This window comes from Pogona vitticeps, chromosome 4, assembly GCF_051106095.1.
Source record: "Pogona vitticeps strain Pit_001003342236 chromosome 4, PviZW2.1, whole genome shotgun sequence".
In the NCBI taxonomy this organism is placed as follows: domain Eukaryota; kingdom Metazoa; phylum Chordata; class Lepidosauria; order Squamata; family Agamidae; genus Pogona; species Pogona vitticeps.
In genome coordinates this window covers 93,663,916-93,691,372 of record NC_135786.1, presented here as the reverse complement: position 1 = coordinate 93,691,372, position 27,457 = coordinate 93,663,916, and the positions used below count along the sequence as shown (strand labels likewise).

Genomic DNA, 27,457 nt, shown 5'->3' with positions numbered 1-27,457 from the left:
TCTAATTTCAGGACAAATATAACACATATCACTGGTATATGGAGTACTCTGACCAGGTGACTTATTAGCCTTGTCCATCTGCTATCTATTGTTTCTAGGCAACAATTTTTAGGCCTGTGCTCTCCCTTCTTATGGGTGTTTATCTTCATACCAGGCACAGAGTGGCCAGCCCAGCTCTTCAAACAGAGAACTGTTCTCTTTTAACAGGATATACAGTGATTCTACAACAGGGGTCTCAAACATGCAGCCCAGGGGCCATTTGCGGCCCGCCGGATGATAGTTTGCGGCCCCCGCCTTGCCTGCCCCCCCGAAATGCCCACGTGTCCTCTGCTGTCGAAAGTAAAAAAAAAAAAAAGCCTTGCCTCGCTCGCCAGCTCTCTCCCAAGAGAGCGCCTCTTGCACCCTTCATCCGGAACTGCAGCCTGCCAGCCAGTCCACCTGTCTGCCGGCTAAGGAAACTCCTGGGCAGCTTCCTCGGGCTCTTGCTCTGCTTCGTGGAAAATCTGATGTTGCCCAGCCTCACCCAGCCTCTGCCTCCAGCGGCCCCAAGGTAAATTGAGTTTGAGACCCCTGCTCTACAAGCTTCTGCTCCACAGAAGGAAGAGCATAACAGAACAATTTTCCTCACAAAAATAGATCACTTTAGATCAGTCCACTGAACTGGAACGTGGAGCACAACTGACAATGGGTGGGGATGCTCTCCCTCCTTGGCCAGGTATGCAACTTGCAACTGTGCTTTAATTCAGTGCTCCCTATGGAAGCAAAAGTGCTAGCGGTAGCCAGGAATGCTTCTACCGTGTTTCCCCAAAAATAAGACCTAACCTGAAAATAAGCCCTAGTATGATTTTTCAGGATGCTCATAATATAAGCCCTACCCCAAAAATAAACCCTAGTTAAGGGAAACCCCGCCCTCCACCATTGTGCAGCAACCAAAATATGACATGACTGTATCTGAATAAATGAAGATTGTCATACATGGGGAAAAAATAAAAATCCCCTGAAAATAAGCCCAACTGAGATTTTAGAGCAAAAATTAATATAAGACTCTGTCTTATTTTCAGGGAAACACGGTACTAGGTATGGATGAATCAATAGCTGTGACCTGATCTAAAGGAAATGGGCCTTCCTTCTGCAACACTTGCCATGGTTACCTCTAGACTACATTATTGTAATGTTTGTTAGATGGGCTGCCCTTAAAGATTACCTCATTAAAGTTTCATTTGATGCAGGATATGACAACAAGAATGTGTTAGTGGACTCCTAATCCTTACAGAAGCATTATGCCTGAATTCCCATACAGCTCAAAAGTTGGGCTGACATGGAGGGATGTAGATAATCCTTACCTCCCCTTTCCTACTGTGAAACCTCTCAGACCTCTTCATGTTAAATGCAAAGGCCTACAGGTGAGCCTGTTAGCAAAATCAGATGATAAGTCAGAGCTCCTAGTCAGAGAAGCACTGTAAGTGTATTCAGATAAATGTTTTTCCAGGCTGCTCCATGATATTAAACATGCAAAGATGCAGCTTACTTACAGGTGGTGTGGTGTCATGATTGTAATTATTCTATGCATGATTGTATTAAAAGGCTATAGGGATTATTAATTTGTATTATGAAAAATATTGCAATGTGTAGTATGATCAGAGATGATGTTTGCAGAACCTCTAACTTACTGTCCTTTGCAGTTTCTGCGGATTGCTATCCTTGAAATTATAGGCAGTGCACACCACTGGGGTCTGGCCCTCTTAGTCAAAATAGTTGTGCTTATCATCATAATAGCACACCAGATTCTGACATACAGGCATTTTGTGTTACAGGAGATGCAAAAGCAATGGAAATTCTTATTGAAAAGTTTCTGCTGGCACATTAAACCCCTATTGCAGGTCCTGGAAAAGAGAATGCTTACAGTATGAAGAGAAAGTGTAAACATCTGAAAGGAATATAAATATAGGAGACAAGAGACACATAGAGGGCAACACAACATTGCATCATATACCACCATGCCACACACACTGGATGCCAACAACAATCATGAAGCAGTACTAGTAGTAACAAAGGCAACTGGTTTGGCTGGGTGAACACTTAGAATAATTTTCTGAGTCATTTATTACACGCTTAAAAGCTTAAAAGGACATTTTCTTTAATATATTTATTTATTTATTGGACTTATATACCGCCCCATAGCGCTACAAGCACTCTCCGGGCGGTTTACAATTTTAATTATACAGGCTACACATTGCCCCCCCAGCAAGCTGGGTACTCATTTTACCGACCTCGGAAGGATGGAAGGCTGAGTCAACCTAATATACTCTTGCTTTTAAGAATTTTGGTATTTTAAAGATGTATTCTCTGCTTTTCCAATGTGCCTTTTTAGGTTATAAACTCTCACATTTTTAGAATGTAAACTAAAATTATGAAACACAATTACAACATGATTTAAGTTCTGCTTACAACGTAAGCTTTTTTAAAAATGTACTTTTGTTTCCAACTTCTCATATTTGGAAGAATTTTGGATGATAACCACAGCTTTTCATAAGTTGCAAGGATATATTTTTATGGATTTGTGCCTACAGTTTTTCCCTAGCTGTAAGACTTTTTGATATTTTCAATATTTGGGAAGTAATTTTATGCATATAGAAAATATTGTCTGATTTCATTCTGGAATTAACCCTGTTTTGTGGGGGAATATATGCCAGCTGTGACAAACAATCTTCTGATTGTATTCTAGAGGTCTGTAAAGTACTGTAAGGCTGTAAGGGTTCAGGCTGACAGTGGGAATAGACAGAGTGGGGGTTGTGTGCACCTCTATATCACCTCTACTGTTTTAGTCTTATTCAGATTCAGGCATAACACATAAACAGAACTTTCCTGTCAGTGCAAAGTAAGGAATCACTGGCTATCCAGATATTTTGGACTAAGTTCCCAAAATCCTTACTGTGCTAGATAGTATGAACAGGCTTTGTAGACTGAAACATCCAAAGTACCAAAGGCAGAGCTTGGAGAAGTTACTTTTAACAATATAACCCTCAGAATTCTTCAGCCAGCAAGTTCTTTTTTCTAACATCTAACCGAGATCCCCCACACTTTGTATTTTGCATAGTTCATCCAAACAGGCCATTACACTTGGTTCATTCACAGACTCTCTTTCAACTATGTATATATGTTAATTGTTCCTTCCATTTCCCTGTCACAAAAGAACCAAAATACAGTGGTGCCTCACATTACGATGTTAATTCATTCCAGCAAAATCGCTGTAGAACGAAAACGTCGTAATGGGAAATAAAAAAGCCCATAGAAATGCATTAAAACCCGATTAATGCGTTCCTATGGGCTTGAAACTCACAGTCCAGCGAAGATCCTCCATAGCGCGGCCATTTTCACTGCACGTGCAGTGAGGAATCCATCCCAGAAAAGAGCGGGGAGCCATTTTTTTAAACCCGGTGGCCATTTTGAAACCGCCGATCAGCTGGCTGAAAATCGTCATTTTGCAAGAATCGGTTCACAAAGCAGGGAACCGATCATCGCAAAGCGAAATTCCCCTATCGAAACCATCGTAAAGTGATCGCTTTTGTGATTGCAAAAAGTTCATCGTAATGTGGTTTCATCATTAAAGGGGGCGCTTGTCTTGCAAGGCACCACTGTACTCTGTGAAAAAGTATTTTGATTGCAAATGAAACAATTAAACTGTGTTTGTTTTTCAAGCTACTGAACAAGCAATTAGTAACTGTATGAAATGTGTGTCAAAAATAAATTTATATTCAATTCTAGCCCCTAGGGAGTTGATACCTTGTGTGACATAGTAGGACTCAGGAGACCTGGGTTCAAATCCCTGCTCAGCCATGGTAACTCACTGGAAGTGTGGAACTGGCAAAACCTTTCCTTATATATCTAACTTACCTGGGAAGCCATACTAAGGTTGCTATAAATCAGCTCCAACTTGATGGCACATAACACACACGATCTAAGGATAAAAGGACCATATTTTCTTTTGATATTTTTAGGGAAAGTATGTCACAGATCAGAAAGGTCTGCTACTTCTCCTCATCAGTCTCTCCACATGTGCAACCAGACTCTCAAGAAGGGTATTTCTGAAAAGCTTAATTCCTAGGAGAGTGTCAAGCTGATATAGGAAACAGCAAAATTTTGAGGCATACATATCTGTGAGAACTTTTAATTAACTGTCCTGCCAGTGAGTGTGTATCTTTCCAAAACTAGAAAATACATTCTCTTTTGAATAAAGGAAATAATACCAATTAATTTGAAGGCCAGGGCTCCACAATCAATTATTATGAAATACAGAAACACAGCACTTCAGACAGCTGATTTTATCCCTATGGCTCTTCTGTTTCTGAAAAAGGAAAACAATGATTCAACTGAAGTCCAAAATGCACCCCATGAAAGAAGCAATTAGCTGTATTTGACTGTGTATGTGAGGTATGTGAGGAATGATGCCATTTCACGTCAAATCTACGGACCTCTGTGGCATTTATAATCCCTGATTGTTGTATCTCACTCCTAATTTTCATTAAAAAAATACAAGCCACACCTAAATGATGCATTTCTAAAGTTTATGACATTTTCTTTTAATAATTGAGCATTATTAAAATGATGACAATTTTTCATAAGATACATGTGACTAACTGCACATGCCTACAAATGTCATTTTGAAACTCTGCATCTGTCAGCCATATATTTTAAGGTCTAACATTTATATTCAAGCTTTTAAAAAGGCAATTAACCATCAAAGGAGCCTTTAGGCTAACAAAGATAAAAATCAGGTGTTTACTTAAGCAGGTAAGGCTGGCACAGATGGCATCACCATTACGTGGACTGTGTAATATCTCTATCCATGCAAAAAGTCAGTATGAAGCATAAACTGCAGGGAATTTTGTTAGATTGAACTGAGTAGTAGACACTATGGGATAGGAACGGTTCACCTACTCTTTGTCTCTTCTCCACGTTACTGTAACAAGCATCAAAAGTACCAACGGAAAGCTCAGATAAGAATTAATCTGCAGTGTCTGGGACAGAAACTGACCAAAGAGCCAAACAAATGCTCAAAGCGGAGTGAATCGTAGGGGTGACACTTGTAAATCCTCACGGTCTTACTGTGAGATGAATTAGTTATATGTCTGGATCAGTGTGAGATCTGCATTCAATCCTGTCCCTCTTTGCTCTGCAATGTAACTGATGCAGAAGTGTTGTTGTTTTTTCTAAAAAAATCTTTTTTAAAAAATCACGGAGCAAAAGATAGAGCAACAGGGATCTCACTGACATGGCTACAAGGAATGGACTCTGCTGAATGGGACTGACAGGTCAAAGCCACAAGGCTGAGTTGAGGGTCCAAGGAAAGGGAGAGAAGGCCAAAGAGGGGAAAAAAACAGATAAAAGAAAGTGGACTGGATTTCTCGCTGATTTACCCATAATGCTAACATGCTGAATATTGTGTTTCCAGAGCCACCATGTGTGGGTGCAAAGAGCTATTCCCAGAAACCAATCACTTTCTCCCAAGGAAATCAGCAGCTCTCCACCACTATGAAAGCTGCACATCCATATCACACCTATATTTACCAGTGAAGAGGCCCTCTCACAGAGAGAGAGAGAGAGAGATTAGGAAGGGGCACAATAAACAACACCAGAACAGGAATGCTTCTTTCTCCATAAACTATGATACCACATTATAAGCACCATATAATGCCAGGAATTTATGTTGTTCAGTACTCAACAGACTGGGGATTGCATTCACTCACCAACTTCTGGACACCTCTAATTGTGACAATAAAAAAAGAAGCGTTCCCTGAATCCCTGCTGTGGTACCCTGACTGTGGAATGTCCTCCTAGTTGGGTGGCTGGCACCAGTACTGGTCGCATTTCTGTGTCAAGTCAGGATAATTAAAGCTCTTGAAGATTAGGGACTATGGCTTGATTCTTTTATGTTTGACACCATGTGCTTTGTTACATATTATTTTACACTGTTCAAATTGTTCTAAGTTGTTTTAAATTATTTTAAATTACTCATTGTTTCATTTTTTTTTCATTGTCCATCACAGCTCATGTCAGCTGGTCCTCCTATCAACTCATTCACAGAAGTACAGAAGTAAAAAGGAGACGCCTTGAAGTCATGAACCTGTGAGGAAGCAAGTCCTTCTAACAATTTTCTAAACTTTCTTTTCAGGAACCATTGACTGCAAGTCTCTATGCAGGATTGTAGCATTTGCCTCTAAAAGGCCACTGAAACATGAGAACAAAAGAGGAAAACTAGTTCCATTATCTGTTTTCCATGCTTTCAAACCAGGTATGTCTAACATGTCTACCATTAGATAGTGTGAAGCAGCCCCATCAAGCAGCTAATTTTGGATACCATAAAATGGCAGTGAAAGGCAGTTCAGTTATTTCATTTATTGTTATACACATGCTTAGAACAGATTCCCACTGCAACAAATAGGATTTAAGTTAACCATGACTAACTTCCCCTATTCATTATAACTTTAAGTATAATGAAGCTCATCCCGGCACACTTTATTTTTACTGCTAGAGAGAAAGAAGTTTGTGTGATTTTACATGCCAGATGCCAAAATCATTTGGTTGGCTTAGGAAACCAAGCACATTGAGCAGAGAAATTGTGCAATCTGTTGTCCTACTTCAGTCTACAAAGTGTATTGGACTGGCTTGGACCTCCAAGAAGGCATGAAAGCCAACAGTCATTCTCTGTTTGTTTCCAGCATCTGACATTCAGAGGTACTCTTCACTACAGTAGTTCTTTCGATGATCTCATGTATAGGCATATTTTGGTGGAGGAGACATATTCTTTCTCACACTTGCCTACTGAACATATGGGACTACAAGAGCAAGACTTAAATTTTAAATCATGTCACTCACAGTCCCCTGAAATGGAGCCTCAAACCAACGGCAATACTGCAACTAGCCAGTCTTATTTCACTGTAACAAACACACAGGGGAGCCAATGCTACAAAAACATTCCTACACTGTGCACCCGTTACCTTGCCCTTTTTTCCCCTCATGCTATATACTGTATTTTTTGCTGTATAAGATGCACCAGACCTTAAGACGCACATAATTTTTAGAGGAGGAAAACAGGGAAAATATATTCTGAACCAAATAGTGTAGTAAAATATTTAATAAACTATAACAGAATAACATTTGAACCATGTAAAGTGAACAGCAGTCAACAGTGGCATTAAGAACCATTACCACTGTCATTAACAAATGGAGAGACTTAAAGCTTTGTGTACTCTAGTTTATGTGCCATAAATTTGTGTACCATAAATTTAATTCAAGTACATATAGACCATTATCAGCCAGTGATAAGACCTATACCACGCTACCTATATTTTACATTTCCTTTCATCCACCTCCTCCCCATGCTTATAGAAATGTCTCAATGACAGATGAAATTGTTGTGCAACTCTGCCCATGTACAGCTCAAGCCAATATTAAGTTAGAAATGGTTTGTCTGATTTGGCACTGCATTGAGAGGTCCCTTTTAGTTGTGTGGAGGATAAATAGTGGAATTAAACTATTTAACAGCTGGTTTTCCTTATTTACTTTAGGTTATGCAAAAGAACAGCAACACAAAGCTTAACCCAATCCCATTCACCAGCAGTAGCACATGCTCAGCATAAGACCAAATCTCGGGTTTCTGACATAATTGAACATTTATAACATGCAAGGCACAACAGCCATGAACAATGTTCTTGACGAGCCAAAAAAACTGAATACAAACTATAGTAGCTAAAATCAGGAAGCAGGTACTGTAATCCAGTTAGAAGTCATGAGGCACAGTTAGTTTCCTTGCTGCAACACCCTTTGCAAATACATTCTCTATTAGATGCCCAGAACTAGTTGAAAAGTTTGCAAGTCGAATCCAAATTTCTCATAACAATGCATTGAAAATTAATTAATGCATTCTTATGGGAAAAAAAGGTCAGAAACTTTTAAAAAATTAAAAGAAAGTCATTTACCAGGTACAGTAGACTGAGCCTTGCTCTTCACAGTGCCTTGGTAGACCCCAGAACAGCCAAAAAAGAGCCCCAAACAGCTAAAAGCCAGCAGGCAGCCGGCAGCCATTTTGTGCTCTTCTCCGCTCCTGCCCCTCCCCTCTCCCCACCAAACAGTTGATTGGCACTGGTCTGAAAAGCTTCCCAGGCAAGCAGGTTTCAACTCAAACAGAGCACCTTTTCACCCAAGCACGGTTTAACCCAAAACAAGCAGCTTTTAAAGAAAAACAAGCAGATTTTTAAGGCAAGCATGAACGTTTCTACACAAGTAGGTTTCAACTCAAACGGAGCACCTTTTCACCCAAGCACAGTTTAACCCAAAACAAGCAGCTTTTAAACTAAATTTTACATTTTAAAATGACAATACCAGGCAGTCCCAGGACTCTCTCTCCCAGCTCTCTAACTGCTTGTACTAGCAAGGAAGCAGACAAGCAGCCTCTTCACTAACTGAAAGTTTGAATATCCCCGCTTTCCCTGCCTTCCCCGCATATTAGGTATGCTAATATCTGTGTACTGGAGGATTGCAGGAGGAACATTCCAGCCCCTGATGGGGATCCTATGGGGCACCCCAAAACACTGAGGAGCTCTCCTGGCCTCTTTCAGGACTGGGGCTGTGCAGCCCTGCTCTGATCAGGAGGTGCAGCCGGGGTGTCATCATGCCTTTGGGGGATAGAGCACAGAAAGGGGAAGAATTTTCAGGGGCCATTCTCACTCATACCTGGCAGGGGAGGTACCATTATTGTAAAAGTGGTTTTCCCAGGGTAAGGCTCATCTATTGCACTTTGGATGTGCTGACCCCTGTGAATTCCCCAAATGTGGGAAAATCAACTGCCTAAGTGGGGGGCTGTGTTTATGGTTTCCCCTGGTCTTTCTAGAATCACCCTTCCCCCTTTGGTCCTTGGCTGTTTTCACTGCCTGCTGCCATAGGCCTGTTGGCCTTGCTGGTTTTCCAGGTGGGCTGCAGGAAGCAGATCCTGGAAAGCTAGCAGTGCAGAATGGTGAGGTCCAAACAGCAAGCAGTCTCTGGAGGCTTCTGGGTGGTGGTGGCTGAACTCTTTTTTACTGTATTTACTTCATAAGACGCACATAGTTTCTCCCCCTCTATTTGGGGGGGGGGGAAGTGCATCTTATGGAGCGAAAAATATGGTAGTTATAACTTTGTAAATGTTATAAAATGGAAACTACCATGTTTACCCGAAAATAAGACAGGGTCTTATATTAATTTTTTGCTCCAAAAATGCATTAGGGCTGATTTTCAGGGGATGTTTTATTTTTTTTTCATGTACAACAATGTACATTTATTCAAAAACAGTCATGTTATCTTCTTCTGGTTGCTGCACAATGCTGGGAGGTGGGGTTTCTTAACTAGGGCTTATTTTGGGGGTAGGGCTTATATTACAAACTTCCTAAAAAATCATACAGGGCTTATTTGCAGGTTAGGTCTTATTTTCGGGGAAACAGGGTACACAAAGCACTACTGAATGCCATCAGGGATGGAGGAGTGGATTCAGTGAAGCACCACATGAGTGGGAACATCTCAGATGGTTGGCACACAAAAGTTTCCATGGCATTTCCAGTTAAAAAGGATGTGGGGTAACAGGAATAGGCAAAGAGCCTTCCTCTGAATCTCTGGAGAGTTGCTGTTGGTCAGAGGAAATAATGCCAAGCTAAGTAGATAAATGGTTGGAATGAGTATAAGGAATGTTTGCATGTCTGTCTCTGTGTGTAGGTATACACACACATTCAAAGGAAATCAAGATACTGTAAAGCATAGTAGGTCAAAAGGAAAGGAATTCTTGAGTTTCCTCTTTCCCTGACAGTCATTTTTCTTGTTATTTATACTTAAAAATATTTCAAGTGTACCAAGCAAGGTAATATAAGAACATAGGATCGCTGGTAGTTTCACCTCCTTCTCATTGGCAAAGAAAACCAAAGCTTTTTATGAATTCCCACATAACTTCTGGGATTTTTCCCCCCTATGCGAAGGGCGAGGAGAAGGATGAAGGGTACATGGTTTGTCAGATGGATTAAATCAAGAGGGACGGTAACCTGGCACAATGCCTCATGTACAATTATCAAGAAATATGACCCCATGGAAATTCTTACACATGGAAGCCTCGAACAATGAAAGGATTTAGGATTATATAAATCACAATGGTCTGTAGTATAATCACATGAGAGAACAAACCGGTAAAGCTTATTATATTGAATACCCAGATGGAGAACAACAGTTGTTGCTGTACTAAGAATTACCACTCTTGTAATCAATAACAGGAAAAAAGAACAGTTGGGCAACTTGTTTCTTATTATGTTCACTTAGCCAACGTCTAGATCAATAAAGAGCATTAAGTCTCATACCACTCTTGGCTGTGCATACTCAATTTGCCTAGCGTATGCTAGGGAGGGATTTGGTTCCACATTCACATTCTTAAACAGAGAAGCATGCCGTTTACTTGGAAAGTCATCATTTAAATGCCAGAGGTGGTCTTGTTGTTGGTTGTTTTTTTTTTTTACAGTGTAACAAAAATTGCAAAATGACTAGAACACAATACATTTTCCCAATCATTGTAGCACAGCTTTATATATATAAATGTTAAAACTTGTCTTTAAGAAAAATATAACCAGAATAATATATGCTACTCTGTCTACAGATTCCAGCTAGATCATCCTCATGCTGAAATGTCACCTAATATCACCTAGATGTCACCTACATCATCTAGGTTGTACAAAGAGGTGATCTGCAATATGTTACTCCCCATTCACCTTTATACTACCTGTGATACCAAGGCACCTCAAAACCTAAATGTTTCTGCTCATCTCCTTGCTGTACACAGAAGTAACAAGAAAGGGAACGATCCCAGCTGAAATCCACAAGGGCACAAGAATCAGGTAAAAGTTAACAAGGCAAAATAAAACCCCATCTGGGCATTACTTGTGATGGACAGTGACAGGCAGAATCCAACGGACCCAAGGATGACTCTCACTGTGCGCAAAGCTATGAATCAGCAGTATTGAAACTTCACCCGCTCTCTTTCTGTATCCATTAACAAAGCTTTATCAAGGTGATTAGGGGTGGTTCGAGTTCAGTTTCTCATATGGCAGGAACTTGGAACTTCCTGTACAAAGGAGATATTCCACACAACAGGGACACTGTTTTGTCCTATGACATCTTCTATTTTTGGGAACTGCTTTCTATTAGGGGCATCACCCATCTGAAGAAATCTGTGCTGATTAATCTTGTGTTTTAGTTTAGACTTCAACTGACCAAATCTGTATGCAAATTTGTATATGGCTAGAAAACAACAGTACAGTACTTAGACAAGGAGTATACAGTATATATCCATTTTTAGATGATATATGTATCATTTAAACTAAGGAAGGAACATCTTCAAAGAAACTTTCTTGTTTGAGAAGAGGAAGACCTTTTTAAAAACGTATCACCTACATACAGACACATGTACTTTTTTATTTTTAAAGAAACTGCTGCCCAATTAATAGGGGGAATATTTTTAATCAAAGTTTTTAATCAACTAATCCAACTGCTAAACTAAGCAAATGCTTCAGCCCTACTTTGAAATTTTAAAAGCAGTTGTAAAATAACCTAGTGCACTACAAAATAATGATAATTAATTTAAAGAGTTTAAATGGTAAATCATTGAAGTGCTATGTAAACAAGCACATAAAAACAGTTCCTCTTACTTTAGTAGATCGCATCCACACGACAGAGTGAGTTCCCATCGCTTGTCCCAGCTCCTGCCAACTTAGCAGTTTGAAAGCATGTAAATGCAAGTAGATAAATAGGTATCACCTCGGTGGGAAGGTAACGGAATTCCATGTCTAGTCATGCTGGCCACATGACCATGGAAACTGCCTACAGACAAGCGCTGGCTCTATAGCTTAGAGAAAGGGATGAGCACTGGGCCCTAGAGTCAGACGCAATTGGACTAAATGTCAAGGGGAATCTTTACCTTTTACAGTGGAAATAAATAAATAGATAAATAAATAAATAACAAATACATGTGTATGCTTTTTAAAAAGATAATGTTGATCCTCCTCTAATCTGCTAACATTAATTTAGCATAAATAAGTCCCTGAAGACATTTTTTACTTAATAATCATATTGAGATCTTGACTAAATTAGTGACATCTATTAAATAAAGTGCTCCTTAGGAATGTGATAATTGTACTAGAATATATTGATTCAGATTTTATTAACTCTGTTCCTAATGTAAAATGCAGCTATTGCCAAAGCCAACACTGCTTCATAGTTCCACAGCCCCAGAGAAATATTTCATGTAGATAATCAGTATAATTATATATTGGGGAAAGTGGCCATTTCCACATAAGGTCACATTAAAACTAGTCAGATGAGGGTGAAAATCTCTTACATTGTAACTGTATCACTTGAGCACTAGAAGTATTTGAAGGTCTCTTGCTGAGACACAGAAACACAGTCCGTTTATTGCAGCATTAATCATACATACAATACTTCCAGTAAAACCAAGCACAGAAAAGAATGATGAATTCCTACCAATTCCAATAAAGATTGCTTTGTAATCATCTTCCTTCAAGGCACTGAGTGTCAAATCTTCCACTGAAAGGCTTCTGCCACAAATTATCTGTAAGATAATATTTGGAAGCTCATTGTAACTTTTATCAGTCACATTTAAGCCCATGTTATTCACAGGTGTTGTGCTAGTCATCCAGTCAATTGTTTAAAAACATAAAATGTCATTTAGGGCCAAAAGAAAAGGATTGTTTTGACCCTAGAAACAAATCTGGGCCAGATGGACCAGTGAACATATTATTAAAAACAGCTTACAGTAAGTTAATTCAAAGTATACCCTCAGACAAATGTTTGTCACATTCTCAGTTTGACATATTTTGAGGTCATCTTTGAAGTTTCTCTTCCTGATTGATATTGCCTCCATCTGAGGTAAAGCAAGTGGTAACCATCTCAGTTGTGATACCCTTTTACAAAATTCCCCCTGCATGGAAGTCTGTGTGGCACCAAAGTTATTATTTCTGTAGCACCATACAGCAAAGCATTCTAGCAGTTTTCCTAATGATATATTGTTATTTTGACATAGTATAATTTATGGGCTTAAATGCAATTGCTAATCCCCACCACTGAAGCAACTGCTGAGCAGTAAATGGACACAAATCCCACAGATTCAATATAAGGATTATTCCAGTAACGATTAGCAATAGGATTTATGTCCTACCCTTAAATTTTGTATGCTTTATCTTGTTTTTATTAATTACTCTGGAAGCACTGCTGAAGAGCAACGTTATATCCTAAACTGCAACAGAAGTCCCCGGTCCCAGAAGCCCCTTGGTTAAATTGCCCAGCCACTAAGTTTAGTCTGTTCCATAACCTCTGCCCAAACACACCTGCCACTCTCTCCTCAGCTACAAAGAACAGTGGCACCACTCTCCTTAAAACATGCTGAACTGTATAAATCAATATCATAACATGAGGACTGAGTGTCCACCCAAAACAGAACACTTCAGGAAAGTGTACCAGTTACTATGTTTATCTCTGGGACACTATAAGCAGAACTAATAATTACTGCATAAGGAATAGAAAATAATAGTTAGATTAACCATTATAATTGATTCTGTTCTGGCCACTGATATTTTCTTTATGTCTCTCTTGTTGTTGTTTAGTCGTTAAGTTGTGTCTGACTCTATCGTGACCCCATGGACCAGAGCACGCCAGGCCCTCCCATCTTCCAGTCTCCCAGAGTTTGGTCAAATTCATGTTGGTAGCTTCGATGACACTATCCAACCATCTCGTCCTCTGTAGTCCCCTTCTCCTCTTGCCCTCAAACTTTCCCAACATCAGGGACTTTTCTAGAGAGTCTTCTCTTCTCATGAGATGGCCAAAGTATTGCAGCCTCAGCTTCAGGATCTGTCCTTCCAGTGAGCACTCAGGCTTGATTTCCTTTAGAATGGATCAGTTTGTTCTTCTTGCAGTCCAGGGGACTCTCAAGAGTCTCCTCCCGCACCACAATTCAAAAGCATCAATTCTTTGGCGGTCAGCTTTCTTTATGGTCCAGCTCTCACTTCCGTACATCACTACAGGAAAGACCATAGCTTTGACTATTCAGACTTTTGTTGGCAAGGTGATGTCTCTGCTTTTTAAGATGCTGTCGAGGTTTGTCATCGCTTTCCTCCCAAGACGCAGGTGTCTTTTAATTTCGTGGCTGCTGTCACCATCTGCAGTGATCACAGAGCCCAAGAAAGTAAAATCTGTCACTGCCTCCATCTCTTCCCCTTCTGTTTGCCAGGAGGTGATGGGACCAGTGGCCATGATCTTAGTTTTTTTGATGTTGAGTTTCAGAACATTTTTTTTGCACTCTCCTCTTTCATCCTCATTAAGAGGTTCTTTAATTCCTCCTCATTTTCTGCCAAAAGAGTGGTATCATCTGCATATCAGAGGTTGCTGATATTTCTTCTGACAATCTTATTTCCGGTTTGGGATTCCTCTAGTCCAGCCTTTCGCATGATGTATTCTGCATATAAGTTAAATAAGCCAGAGGACAATATACAGCCTTGTCGTACTCCTTTCCCAATTTTGAACCAGTCAGTTGTTCCATATCCAGTTCTAACTGTTGCTTCCTGTCCTACATATAGGTTTCTCAGGAGATAGACAAGGTGGTCAGGCACTCCCATTTCTTTAAGGACTTGCCATAGTTTACTGTGGTCCACATAGTCAAAGGTTTTTGCATAGTCAATGAAGCAGAAGCAGATGTTTTTCTGGAACTCTCTGGCTTTCTCCATAATCCACCGCATGTTAGTCTCCTCCAGCACCACAATTTGGTCTCTAGTTCCTCTGCCCCTTCAAAGTCCAGCTTGTACTTCTGGGAGTTCTCGGTCCACATACTGCTGAAGCCTACCTTGGAGGATTTTGAGCATAACCTTGCTAGCGTGGGAAATGAGTGCAATTGTACGATAGTTGGAGCATTCTCTGGCATTGCCCTTCTTTGGGATTGAGACATAGAGTGATCTTTTCCAATCCTCTGGCCACTGCTGAGTTTTCCAAACTTGCTGGCATATTGAGTGTAGTACCAGAACAGAATAATCTTTTAAGATTTTAAATAGTTTGACTGGAATGACATCACCTCCACTGGCCTTGTTGTTAGCCATGCTTTCTAAGGCCCACTTGACTTCGCTCTCCAGGTTGTCTGGCTCAAGGTCAGCAACCATACTATCTGAGTTGTCCGGGACATCCAGATCTTTCTGGTATAATTCCTCTGTTTATTCTTGCCACCTCTTCTTCATGTCTTCTGCTTCTGTAAGGTCCCTATCATTTTTGTCCTTTATCATATCCATCTTCGCACAAAAAGTTCCTTTAATATCTCCAATTTTCTTGAACAGATCTCTGTTTTTTCCCTTTCTATTTTTTTCCTATATATCTTTGCACTGTTCATTTAAGAAGGCCCTCTTGTCTCTCCTTGCTATTCTTTGGAAGTCAGCATTCAATTTTCTGTAACTTTCCCTATCTCCCTTGCATTTTGTTTCCCTTCTCTTCTCTGCTATTTGTAAGGCCTTGTTGGACAGCCACTTTGCTTTCTTGCATTTCCTTTTCTTTGGTATGGTTTTTGTTGTTGCCTCCTGTACAATGTTATGAGCCTCCATCCATAGTTCTTCAGGCACTCTGTCCACCAAATCTGTTCTTCTATGCTTCTCTACTCCTTACAAATGCTCATAATTCACTCTTCCAAGTGATCTCCTCTCCTCACCTGTTGCTCTCCTTGATGCTGCCCATCATTCCATCCCTTCAGTGACTCATTCTTATGTAATCCTATTATGTTAAAGGTAAATCTTTTAAATGAAGGTATGAAGAAAACAAAAAACTGCATCAATTCTCTTCCCACTTCATTTCAAAGGCAGACACTAACAGCTTTCTAAAAAAGACCTCCATCCTTCACAGCTGCAGAGAAAGACTTCTTTACAGCAACTGTAAAAGTCTAAAAAAAGATCCAAGAAACTGTAATAATCAAAGCAAGGAGGTATAACAGCACTGTGTTTCATCCTTGCCCCAGTTCTCAGGTCTACGTCCTGTCCTTTTGCTCTCATGTGCCTAGAATATACGTAATTTATGCCACTGAGAGGTATCACTATTGTAGTTCTCTTCAACAACCTTTGATGCTACTTCCTAGAGTGCAGCAGAAAGGAGTGAAAGTGGTTAGGGGCATTTCAGCACTGATCTGGAATTTAGAGAAAAGCACACGTGTGACAAAATGTTTTACTTTGTTGGCACATGAAGTTTGACTACATAAGGTAGGATAATTGCCACCAACTGAAATGCCCTTAAAAAGGAATTAAGTTAGATTAATGGGGGATAAAGCTAGCAACAGTGACTACTCATGATGGCTACATACTGCCTCCAGGATTTGAGAGATTTAAGTAAGAGTTGTGGGGAACAAATGGGAGGGGGCTATTATACTTGTGTACTACCCGTAGGCTTCTCAAAGGCATCTGATTGGTCACTGGGAATAGCAAGATGTTAGATGAGATCTGGTCTGATTTAGAAAGGCTCTTTTGTACCGTATTTTGTTTGCATTCATTCTCATTTTATTTTATTTCTCAGGAGGGATGGAAGAAAATTTAATAAGCTGGCAGGGATACTTTATAATGTGTATTTCACAATGGAACTGTGATCACAACCTGGACCTCTTCCCTGCAGCATGGCTACTCACTTTCCAAACAGAGAAAAAGCACCCCATGCACACTTGCACGGCTCACATACAGATGCCCATAAATGAAAGCCCCTTGCTCATATGGAAGCTAAAGAGGTACCCAGAAGTTTCTAGAGCCAAAATGTGGGCTGGATATATCTATAAAACACTTCCTCCCTTCTTGATAACTTGTAATTAAGGAACAATATAAAAATGCACACTTGCAGTCCTTTATGCAGATACTTTATATTCACTAGGCAAAAGGTATAAATCATTGTGCTTTACTGTATGGTGTTGTAAATTATATATACCATGGAAAACAAGGAAATAATATTCTTAGGCCTAGTCCCGTGACTTTGAGAAACCTGAACTTATTCTTCAAAAAGGAATTGTGAACATAAGTTCTAGCACACAAAACACTATTCTTTTCTCTATCTGTGAGCACCACAATTACTCCGACTTTACAGAGGAAAGAACTCTATGTGGTGGAGATGGAAGGAACTGATAGAGACCCTTCCTTGACATTTATTACAGAGACAGCATGAGAAGTATTGCATCGTTCTTTAATCAATTTAAATCAATTGTGTTATTCTGGGGCTGAAGTCAGCATAAACAGCGGCAGCTTAGTATGATGGTTAAAAATATACAGTTTTTAAGAACCACACACCACAAGACAAAGGTAGTGCTGTTTTAAAGGAAGCTTTAAGGAACCAGGGCACTTTTCTTGAAAAAGAAATTATTACTACTCCATGTGGTTAACATGCAAAAGAAGTGGAAATTATCTATGTAAAAGCGTATTTTATCAGAAAACTGAGGTAGGGAAAAGATTAATGTTTCTAACTAAGATTTAACTTGCATAAAAGGATGGGGAGTAGCAACAATGGTATGTGATTAAAGAAATAAAATCCTTCCAATAGCTACAGTGAACCCCTAAAGCCATTTAGGTATTTGTTTCTTACAGACAATTAATCACATGCAGGCAAGCCAGATGAGAACTATTGATTGCCCTTTTTCAAACTAGTGGCATTCAGACAGCAGTCAGACAAATGCCCTAAGCAAGAGAAAGCATCTTCCTCCCTCAGCCTGGTGTAGCTTTTAATTGTTCTTTACTAATGTGCATGACATTTTGCTGTTAATCTTTGGCAGAGCTATGGCTTCCTTTTTTTTCCTGTGAGCTATACCAAGGCAGTTTATATTTTTCATTACCTTCACACCGAGGTCTTTCATAAGCTCAGTTTCGAAGTGTACTACATCATACGGCAGCCGGAACTGGGGAATTTCAGATGTGCTGGAGAGAACAAATAAAATACAACTCATGAAACATTTCCCAGCTGCTTTACAAAAGAGAGAGAGAGAGAGAGAGAGAGAGAAGGCATTCTGGAATAATACGAACAATACACATTTTAAAAATGGTGAACTTAAAAATCTAAAGAGAAAGTGCTAGACACGTTTTGAAAATGAGGGCCGCTGTGCTCATTTGTAGTCTGCTGTATACCAAAACATTTTCTTTGACAAAGACTTTCATGAACTGTAGTTGATGTGACCACATATCAAAGAACAGTCCAACATTTTGTTCAGTCCTTATTTTGAAATAAACAGATGTTATTCCCACATCCTAGACTAAACGGTGCAAATCAGAGCATCATTATATTTCAAATTTCGCACTTCTCTAAATTTTATGATGCACATTCTGGCTCAACAGAAGTATCAAATCCATATAAAGCACATATTTTATCATAAAATCCACTTAAAATGCATATTTTGATAGAAAGTATATTTCAAAATGGGAGGGGTGGGGAAATTTGTTCAAACTTCATTAAATATTAATTTAGCAGTGGATTTTTTTAAAAATCAGAAATTAATGCAGAAACTTCATGAGAGGATACTTAGAAACAAGCACATGTGAACAGAAAAGAGATAAAGTGGAACAATCTGACTAGATTTGCAATCTTGTTAGTTTAAGGTGTTAAAAAGGATTAGAGAAGGTGTAGGGAAAACATGATTTTAAAATGCTTAAAGGGGCAAAGACCAGTTTGGTTCCATTGTTTCTGAAGCAACCTGCTGCTTTCCAAAACAATCAGCTTGTTTGGGAACATAGTTACTGATAAGCTAGCATGGTAAAAGTATCTCATTCATTGTGTGCCAGTTTTCACAAAAAAAAAGGATTAAAAATGATGCAATGTGAGAGAGAAGAGAAAAAAATTAATATAAAACAGGATAGAGAATCAGGAACCTCAAATAGTCTACCAAAACATCCTACATTCTTGGAGACACTGTGATATTCTGTCAACGTGCAGATAGAATATCCTATGCTGTCTTTCTCAATAAACTCAAAATAATCTGGAAGAAAGACAAATACAGCTTCTTCCATTTCCTCATTTCATTCCTGCTTCCAAAGTAACTTATACTTCTATTGAATTCTTCTTCCTTCCACATTCCTAAACCAGACGCCTTTTCACAACTTTCCTTCCTTTGCACGCCATCTTCCTACCAATAAAATATATAGTAAGTGAAACATTTTACCATCTGCTGTCTTAAGCATGTCACATGGAGGCAACCTGCAACAATGGTGAGAACAGCAAGGTAACCACTTTCTTGTTGCTGTTGTTGTTGTGTGCCGTCAAGTTGCTTTGGACTTATGGTGATCCTATGAATGAGAGATCTCCAAAAAGTTCTGTCCTCAACAGCCCTGCTCAGCTCCTGTAAATTCAAGTCTGTGGCTTCCTTTAGGGAGTCAGTCCATCTCATGTTTAGTCTTCCCCTTTTCCTGATGCCTTCCACCTTTCCCAGTATTGTTGTATTTTCCAAAGAATCTTGCCTTCCATTGATGTGCCCAAGTAGGACAACCTCAGTTTCAACATTTTTGCCTCTAGAGATAGTTCAGCCTTGATCTGATCTAAGACTAAATTGTTTGTCTTTCTGTCAGTCTAAGGTGTCCACAAAGCTCTCCTCCAGCACCACATTGTAAACAAATATATTCTTTTCTGGTGGCTTTCTTTACTGTCCAGCTTTCACACCATGCCCTTTACAGTAACTGCTTTACAGTTGTCCAAAAAGCTATGTATCTTCTTAATAATTTATTTGCCATTTATTTGTATGTTTCATGCTTATAATGTTCTTTTAATTAATGTTTAGAGCTTTGTAAACTGTCAAGAAATCTATGCATAGGAAGGAACAAATATGTATCAAATAAAGCTGGTATAATTCATTAACTTGCTTAATGTAAAAGTAAGCACCCTCGTTCAGTGTTGCCAATGAAGGGCTGAAAACATAGCAGTGAAGGACAGCACAGTTTTTTTCCATATTTATCTTACTTATAAACCACATATACTCCTAGAATATATGAATCTGAGTGTACTTTATATGGATATAACTTACTCTAACTTTCTTCATGCTATAATAAAAGACATGGTGGTAAAATGCTTTATTTCAAATTTTAAGGTCACAATACTTACCTTAAGCCACCAACATAATGTTCCTTCTCAAAAATGGTGATGTCTGTGTAGCCCAATCGAGCCAAAAAGGTAGCACAGCTTATACTGGCAGGTCCTGCTCCAAGAAGAGCAATCTTGGCATGATAAGCTTCAGGCATCTCTTCCAGTAGTGGCAATGATGGATTTCTAATCTGTGGAATATTCATTGCTCTGAAAACCTGCAATATACATGTATGCACACTTATGAGACTATGAGAAAGAAAGATACCTCATATCACCTTAGCACAATAGTTTATGGTCGGGGAGATTATGATGGGTTAGTAGTTATGATGTAATCATATTCCCTCCACTCATGATCTATGTCCTCTTCAGTCGCAAAGGCTGCATGTCTTTGTATAATACTTGTCATGGAAAAGAGTGAGGATGCTGTAGTGCTTGTGAGTTTCCAGACCTATAGATATCAGGCTGCCCAGTGGGGCAGCAGAATTCCAAATCAAGCCACTCTTTGCTTTGTCTCATAAGACATCTTCTTATGTTCTTAATATTAACCTTTTAAAAAAGATGCCCATCCAAAATGGGGCAAATAACCCAATTCACCATCATTTTAACTGCAAGCACATTTGAGTCCATCCATTGACTTCATAGCCATAATGAAATTCTATAAGCTTCTAGCAGTAGGTTTGCTCTTCTAGAGCATTTTAAAACTCCAAATAAACCAGACAAATGTCCCCAGTGTTAAGCATTAATGAAGATGACCTGAAAACTAACATTATTTTCAGAAACTATCCTTGCAGTATGCTTTGAAGATGACTACCCATCAGAGATGGATCATAAAGAGGTAAGAGACTTTCTTGCTACTGCCTACCACTATGATCTGTTGGATCACATGCCTGAAGGTTTGGATGTGTTGGTCAAAAGCAAGGACACTGCAAGGGAACTTGAAGCCTAAGCCAGCCTGTTAGAAGAGTATCCCACTGATATCAAAAGGCTGAAAATTAAGGTACAAGAAAGCTGTGTCAATGGGTCCATGTGCTGAGGATTGGTTGGTGATCTATGGGCTGAATTGCTTTGCTCAAGGAAGACAATGCTTCAACTGCCCCAAAGGACGTTTTGCTTTAAACTGATTTTATTTCCTTTTGGGGGAAATTGCCTTGGTTTTAAAACATACAAATACATAGATACCAATACTGGAAAAATATTTTTATAACTATAACATAAACATAAAATACACAAACCAAAATACAATTTAACCATGCTCCCCACCACCATAGATGGGACCTCTTGCTGTAATCTTCTTCTTCCTTCATCTATATTCTTATTTTTCTTTTATTGTCCTCTTCTCCAGAACTGCATTGATTCTTGATTTGGAGCTTTCCCTTTTCCTCTTGTTAACACATATTCCAAAAATCTGCCCGATATTTCATAAAAATTATTCTTTTTCAACTCTCCTTTCTTAACCTTTAAATTCATCCATTTGAAATTCAGATTTTGATTTCCATTGTCTAGCTATTATCAGTCTAGCCGCTAATAAATTGGTTATCAGTTCTTTAGTCATCTTATCATATTCCACATTCTCAAATATTGATAACAAAGCAATCTCAGAATTAAATTCTGTATCTTTTCCACATGTCATTTAATTCTTTAAAAATTTGTTCCCAAAATCTTTGTACTTTTTCACATTCCCACCACATATGAAGGTATGTACCAATTTCTTTCTCACATTTCCAACAGACATTCAGATAACTAGCATTAATTTTTAATTTTATCAGTGTTAAATATCATCTTAGTCCCAGTTTAAAAAGTTTTCCCTTATTCCCACTGACATAAACCTTAAAACCCTCATTTTCCATATCTTCCTCCATTCTTCCTCATTTATTCTTTTTCCAATGCCTTGTTCCTACACTATCTTCAATCCTTCTTTCTCACTTTTTATCAATATTGGAAAATGAAAGTATCTTTACTGAAAAACACAAGGTAAGAGCATGTTTTTAAAAGCTGTTTACATTTTAAAAACAAAGTGAACAGTCAACAGTAACATACAACCTCATTTTCACTGTATAAAGCAGACCAGCTTCTTCGAATAAGTACTAGCTTGATCTCCAAGGGAAAAATATGCCCATTCACATTTTTAAAGTCTTTATATTCCCAGCATCCTAAAACAAACTGGTCCTGCATTCTGCAAAGTGTTACTCATAAATTTACCCTTCCATTGAGTGATACCGTGCCACTAAAAGCCTCCTCTCCAGAAGCACATTCCGAGTAAATGTTTGTTCCACCAAAAGCTAGTCTCATTAAAGTGGAACAATTTCCACCTCATTGGGACTGTACATTCCAATGAGCATTCCAAAGCACTGTACATTGTCCACTTGATTAAAAACACCTACAGGTACCTCTAAGAAGGTGGTAGGACTAAGAGACAAAACTGCAGCATTAATAAATGCCAGAATAAAAAGATTGCAAGAAACAAAAAAACGACAACCTTCGCAATTTGTATATTTAGGAGAGATAACACAGAAACTAATCATCAACCATAACTACGGCAGCTAGAGAAACGGTATAATTTATATACTGGATGGTAACAATATACCATTCTGATACTAAAAATAATAAAATCTTTCATTTGATAGGCCTTTGTTCAGTACAGACGGTGATCAATGGTACTAGAAGTCAATCATCATCATCTTAGAACTACAGCTGGAAGGGACCCTGTGGATGATCGAGTCCACCCCCTGTCGAGGAGGCACAGTGTGGAATCCAATCCCAACTCCTGGCTTCACAGCCAGAGGCCTTAACCACTGAGATATCCAACAGTATGTACCACAATGGCACCTTCTTATTAATCTAAGAGTCAGTGGTATTTGGCAATACCTTTCAAATGTAGGACATTTTGAGTTGTGCTGTGTAAAGATTCAGGTGACAGCAGAAACCCAAACAGGAGGTAATGCAAAAACATTTGTGCAAGGTGGTGTGATAATACCCTGATGAAAGCAAATATAGTGAAACATAGTGGACAATGGACAATTGCAGAGAAATACCAAAGGGTCCAATGATAGTTATCGATAAATCTTTAGTCTGTTGAACACCACTTCTGCACAACTTCAGTTGAAATGGACACTGAACTCACTAAGAAGACGGCTCTCTTTTGGCAGAGTTACTGAAATTCAAGAGTAGTAAGAAGAATCCTGCTTGATCAGACTAGAAGTCTATCTAGCAGTCAACCAGACACATTTATCATAATGCAAAACTCTATTTCTGGTTTTGTGTTTGGCAATATATGGACGTACGTGGTTGTTAATTCTACATGTCCTTGACACATCTCTCTCTAATTTAATGCCCTCTCCCTACCTTATAAGATATACAGTAGTAGCTTCCATTTCTTCTCAGCTTACTCAAATTAGCAACGGTAGCTGGATCAACTCCTGGTCTCAGAGTATGTGGAATCTGAACATCACTATCAAGTGACTCCAGGACCACAAAGTATGATGCGGAAACACTTTACACATTACCCCATTTCATGTATCACAGACATTTAGAATTCTTTTCCATTGTATGCATGGAGTCCACAGGGAAAGTAGTTTAAGCAGAAAGCAAACAAACTAATTAACATGCAGGATGGTCATTAATGAAATGTTCTCTCAACAAGAATGTGTTTCTGAAAGCATGGGAAAGGGACATCTCTGCAAATTTTAAAGTTTGATACATTATACTTTATGAAGCAATTGACCAATAAAATTATACGTGCCCAACACATATATGACGCATTATATTAGTGTAACTATTTCCCTTGATTTTTTGCAAGCTTGCAAAAAAGCTTGCATTTATAGACTAGAAGAAATAGACTATAGACTTGCATTTATAGACTAGAAGAAATAAGAAATCTAAGTAGCAGTGGAGCACTAACTAAGAAGGAAAGGGAGACAAATGCATTAGTATAATCTTGACCTCTGCTACGGGAGGTCTAATGTGTGATTCTGTTAATAGTTTGACTCTCTTCAACATATTATCTGATTCCAGTTGTTACCCTGGAAACCGTAACACACACTTTACATCATACGGGCACAATGCAGATGGAGAGGAAGTTTTTAATTTTGATGTTTTTCTATGAGAAGCTATGATTTATTTAAATTGTTCCATTTTTATGATTTTACAAGTGCCCTTTTTCAAAAAGTTTGTGAATTCTAAGGAACCAATCTGGAGTTGTCAATTTCAGGGCATGGAAGAGAGATATTTCTCTCTGAGCTTTACCTGCAGTATTCAGTGAAAGACAGAAACAGACACAGAGACGTTTGCCATGTCTATACTATTGGAAGCAAACTTCTCGCAAATTCTTCCTGCAATTTCCTCCTCCCCCCCCCCCCCCGGTTTCAATACTCCTAAAGCAATAACACAGCCAAGAGTGACTTAAAATGCAAAGAAGTGATTTATAAGGAGGAAGATACATATAAACTAAAGGGGGAAAAGTTAAATGTTTTTATAAGTGTCATATGTGATCTCATCAATCTGCTCTGATACTGACAATTAATAGATTAGGTACCTGCACTCCAGTCCAAAGCAAATCTATATTGGATCAAACTTTCTAACTTTCTTCAAACCTGGTTTTTAAACTCGCAGAAAACGTGGACTTCCAGATGTTGTCAGGCTATAACCCTAATGACCCCCTTTTAATTCCTCACAAATCCAGACATGCTTCCTTAATGCCCGTGCTGACTGTAGCCATCCAACAGCATCTTGAGGGCCATGGATTCTCCACCCCTGCTATAAACTAGGAGTTGTGCCACCCATCCCAATCCTGCATTTGCTTCCTGAGCTCTATCCCAAACACAGGACTGCTGGAAAATGAAGAGTCCATATGTGGCAATATACTATGGGAAGGAACATTTGCTGACCCACAGTTCTACTACATGCCCCTTCTAATATAAAAAAAAAAAAAAAAGCTGCAGTGGGGATATAATAAAAACAATGCATAGATATTGGTACTGATTTTTATTTGTGTTTGTATTTTTTTTTAGTGTTTACGGAGAAGGAGTGAAAAGCAGGTTCATTAGGATATGAAACAAGACTTGCGTTAGAAAGATTTGTGTTAAACAGCAGCACACTTTTGTTCCAGGGCAATTTTTCCCCCATCACTTTCTACAGGATAGCAGCCATTTTCTCCAGCAGGAAAAATTAATCCCATTCACCCAACAAATATCTGATAAAATGAACCATGGAGGTTCCTTCTCCAAACAAGAGGTGTGCTTATTATTGCTTACAACCTTGTTAGCTGGATAAAATATTGAAAGGCCGAAGTGAGTTTATTTTCCCCAACATTTCCAGAATTTGTTGTGCATCTTGAGTTTTACCAGAGCTAGAGATTTGCTTGTTGTTCTATTTTTTTAAAAAAAATAAAAGCTAGGAATTTAGGGATTATAGCTCACCCAAAGGGGCTTGTGCCCCACAAATGATCGTGCATTATCTCCCCTACGCACAAACCTTTTGTTCATATACACACACAGCAGGAAACACCATTTTTCCATAGCTTTTGATACATGATTTCTGATGAAGAGCTAAGTGGATTTCAATGAAAGCAGCTTTTTTCATGTTTCTCAGGTTTACTAATGTCCCTGTAAAAATATTATTGTACACTATGAAGATGTTTGTTTGCCAAGTGCCATCAAGTTGCATCCCAACTTACAGAGACCCCTAATTCAGAATAAGGGAGAAATTTAAGAAGTGGTTTTACCTGTTCCACCCCTAGTGAGTTTCCAGTGTCAAACAGGGATTTGAGCCCAGGTCTACCGAGTCTCAGCCCAGTACTCTATCTACTACACTGCATTGTCTCACTCTACAAAAGCACCAGGGAGAATAAATAGATACAAAAATTAGACCTATGTGCCAGATGGGATAATCTAAAACATAAGAGGCAAAAGTCAGATGAAATTAATCAGCAATAATTATTTTTGTTTGTGACACCTGACACAGAGCATTTTCACCTGCCCACCAGCAACGGCAGCATGATGTCTTGCTTTCTGCTGTCTTACTGGCGCAGTCAGTCAATAAGTCTCCCACCCTATGCACTTAATCTGCTGGCACAGTATGCTTTCAGCTGGGCTGTAAATTGTGAAATGCACAAAAGGCAAGGACCACAAACCATTTAAACTGCCACACTGAAGACAAAGATATTAACCAAGCTTAATTGGTTAAAACAGTACAGTTAACTCCTCGGCCAAGGGTTCTCCCGAAGGCTTGGGAAGGCTGGACAAACATTTGAGACTGCAGGTATGAGCTATTTTGAGCTTCACGCAGCAATACGAAATCACCTAATCACACACAAACAAGTTCTCTCTCATTTATTGCACACTTTTGTTAAGAAGCAAATGAGGAGACACATATTTAAAGAAGAGTTCTACAAAATCTTTCAACAGGGGGATGTATATATTTCAGCCAGTGGTTCTGATACTTAAAACTAGAAATGGCACAACATATGTCATGCTGCATTGTACAACTTGCACCACACAGCACCACAGTGTTCCCTCTGACCACTCCTCAGCTGGCTGCCCCACTCACAAGCCTCTGTGCACTTGGGTTGTCCTCCATTGCTGGCTGCTCAGTCCAGGAAGGAGCTCAGGCTGGTCATCCTCACCTCCTCCAGCAGCTGACCACTCAATGGCTGCGCAAGGAGACTCCCCATCCCACCTCTTCACCTGAGTAGTCGGCTGCCAGAGGAGGCAGGGAAGAGCAGCCTGACCTCCTGCCTGGACAGGACAGCTGGCAATGAAGGATGACCTGGGTGGCAGATGGAAGTTGTGAGTCAGGCAGCCAGCCGGGTGTGTGTGTATGTCAGAGGGAATGTGCAGCAGCTGTGGCACTGTGCAGCATGAGTTGTACGATGCGGCACGACTTACATTGTGCCCATCTCCACTTAAAACAGTCAAGAAAACCACTATGCACTGACTTCACAGTCATCTCTGTTAATGGTGCAGTGCTGTCCACAAGTATTTCCCATGCAGACAAGAGCAAAGCAGGCTATGGCACAGCCAAAGCACTTGGGGTTGGGCAGTTTGGACAAGCAATTCCCCCAGAATTTTTGGAGTGCATGTCAAGGGTACAAGAGTTTTCCATGACAATCATGGAGGTTAAAGTACTGAGACATATAAAAAGCAATGCAGGAAAGAGAACTGAGCTTCAGTATTCAATCACCTTAAATCAGCAGGCACATGTGTTGTTGTCTTGTGTCATTAAGTTACTATCAACTTATGGCGTCCTTTTGAAACAGTGATTTTCAAAAGTCTCTGGCATCAACAGTCCCGGTCACCTCTCACATACTCTTCCTTTATTGAGT

General features: G+C 39.3%; 1 protein-coding gene and 1 pseudogene across 2 annotated transcripts in view; one reads left to right on the top strand and one right to left on the bottom strand.

Annotated features, from left to right (window-relative positions):
* DPYD (dihydropyrimidine dehydrogenase) overlaps window positions 1-27,457 on the bottom strand; it is a 623,728-nt gene that overhangs the window by 378,290 nt on the left and 217,981 nt on the right. For both annotated transcript variants that reach the window (XM_020801233.3, XM_072997958.2), the window contains exons 6-8: window positions 20,158-20,354; window positions 17,909-17,990; window positions 12,547-12,634 (exon numbers count right to left, since the gene is read on the bottom strand). In XM_020801233.3, the coding sequence (XP_020656892.3) occupies window positions 12,547-12,634; window positions 17,909-17,990; window positions 20,158-20,354 (367 nt within the window). The remainder of the gene's footprint in view (window positions 1-12,546; window positions 12,635-17,908; window positions 17,991-20,157; window positions 20,355-27,457) is intronic.
* Window positions 8,726-8,880, top strand: LOC140707131 (U1 spliceosomal RNA; annotated as a pseudogene).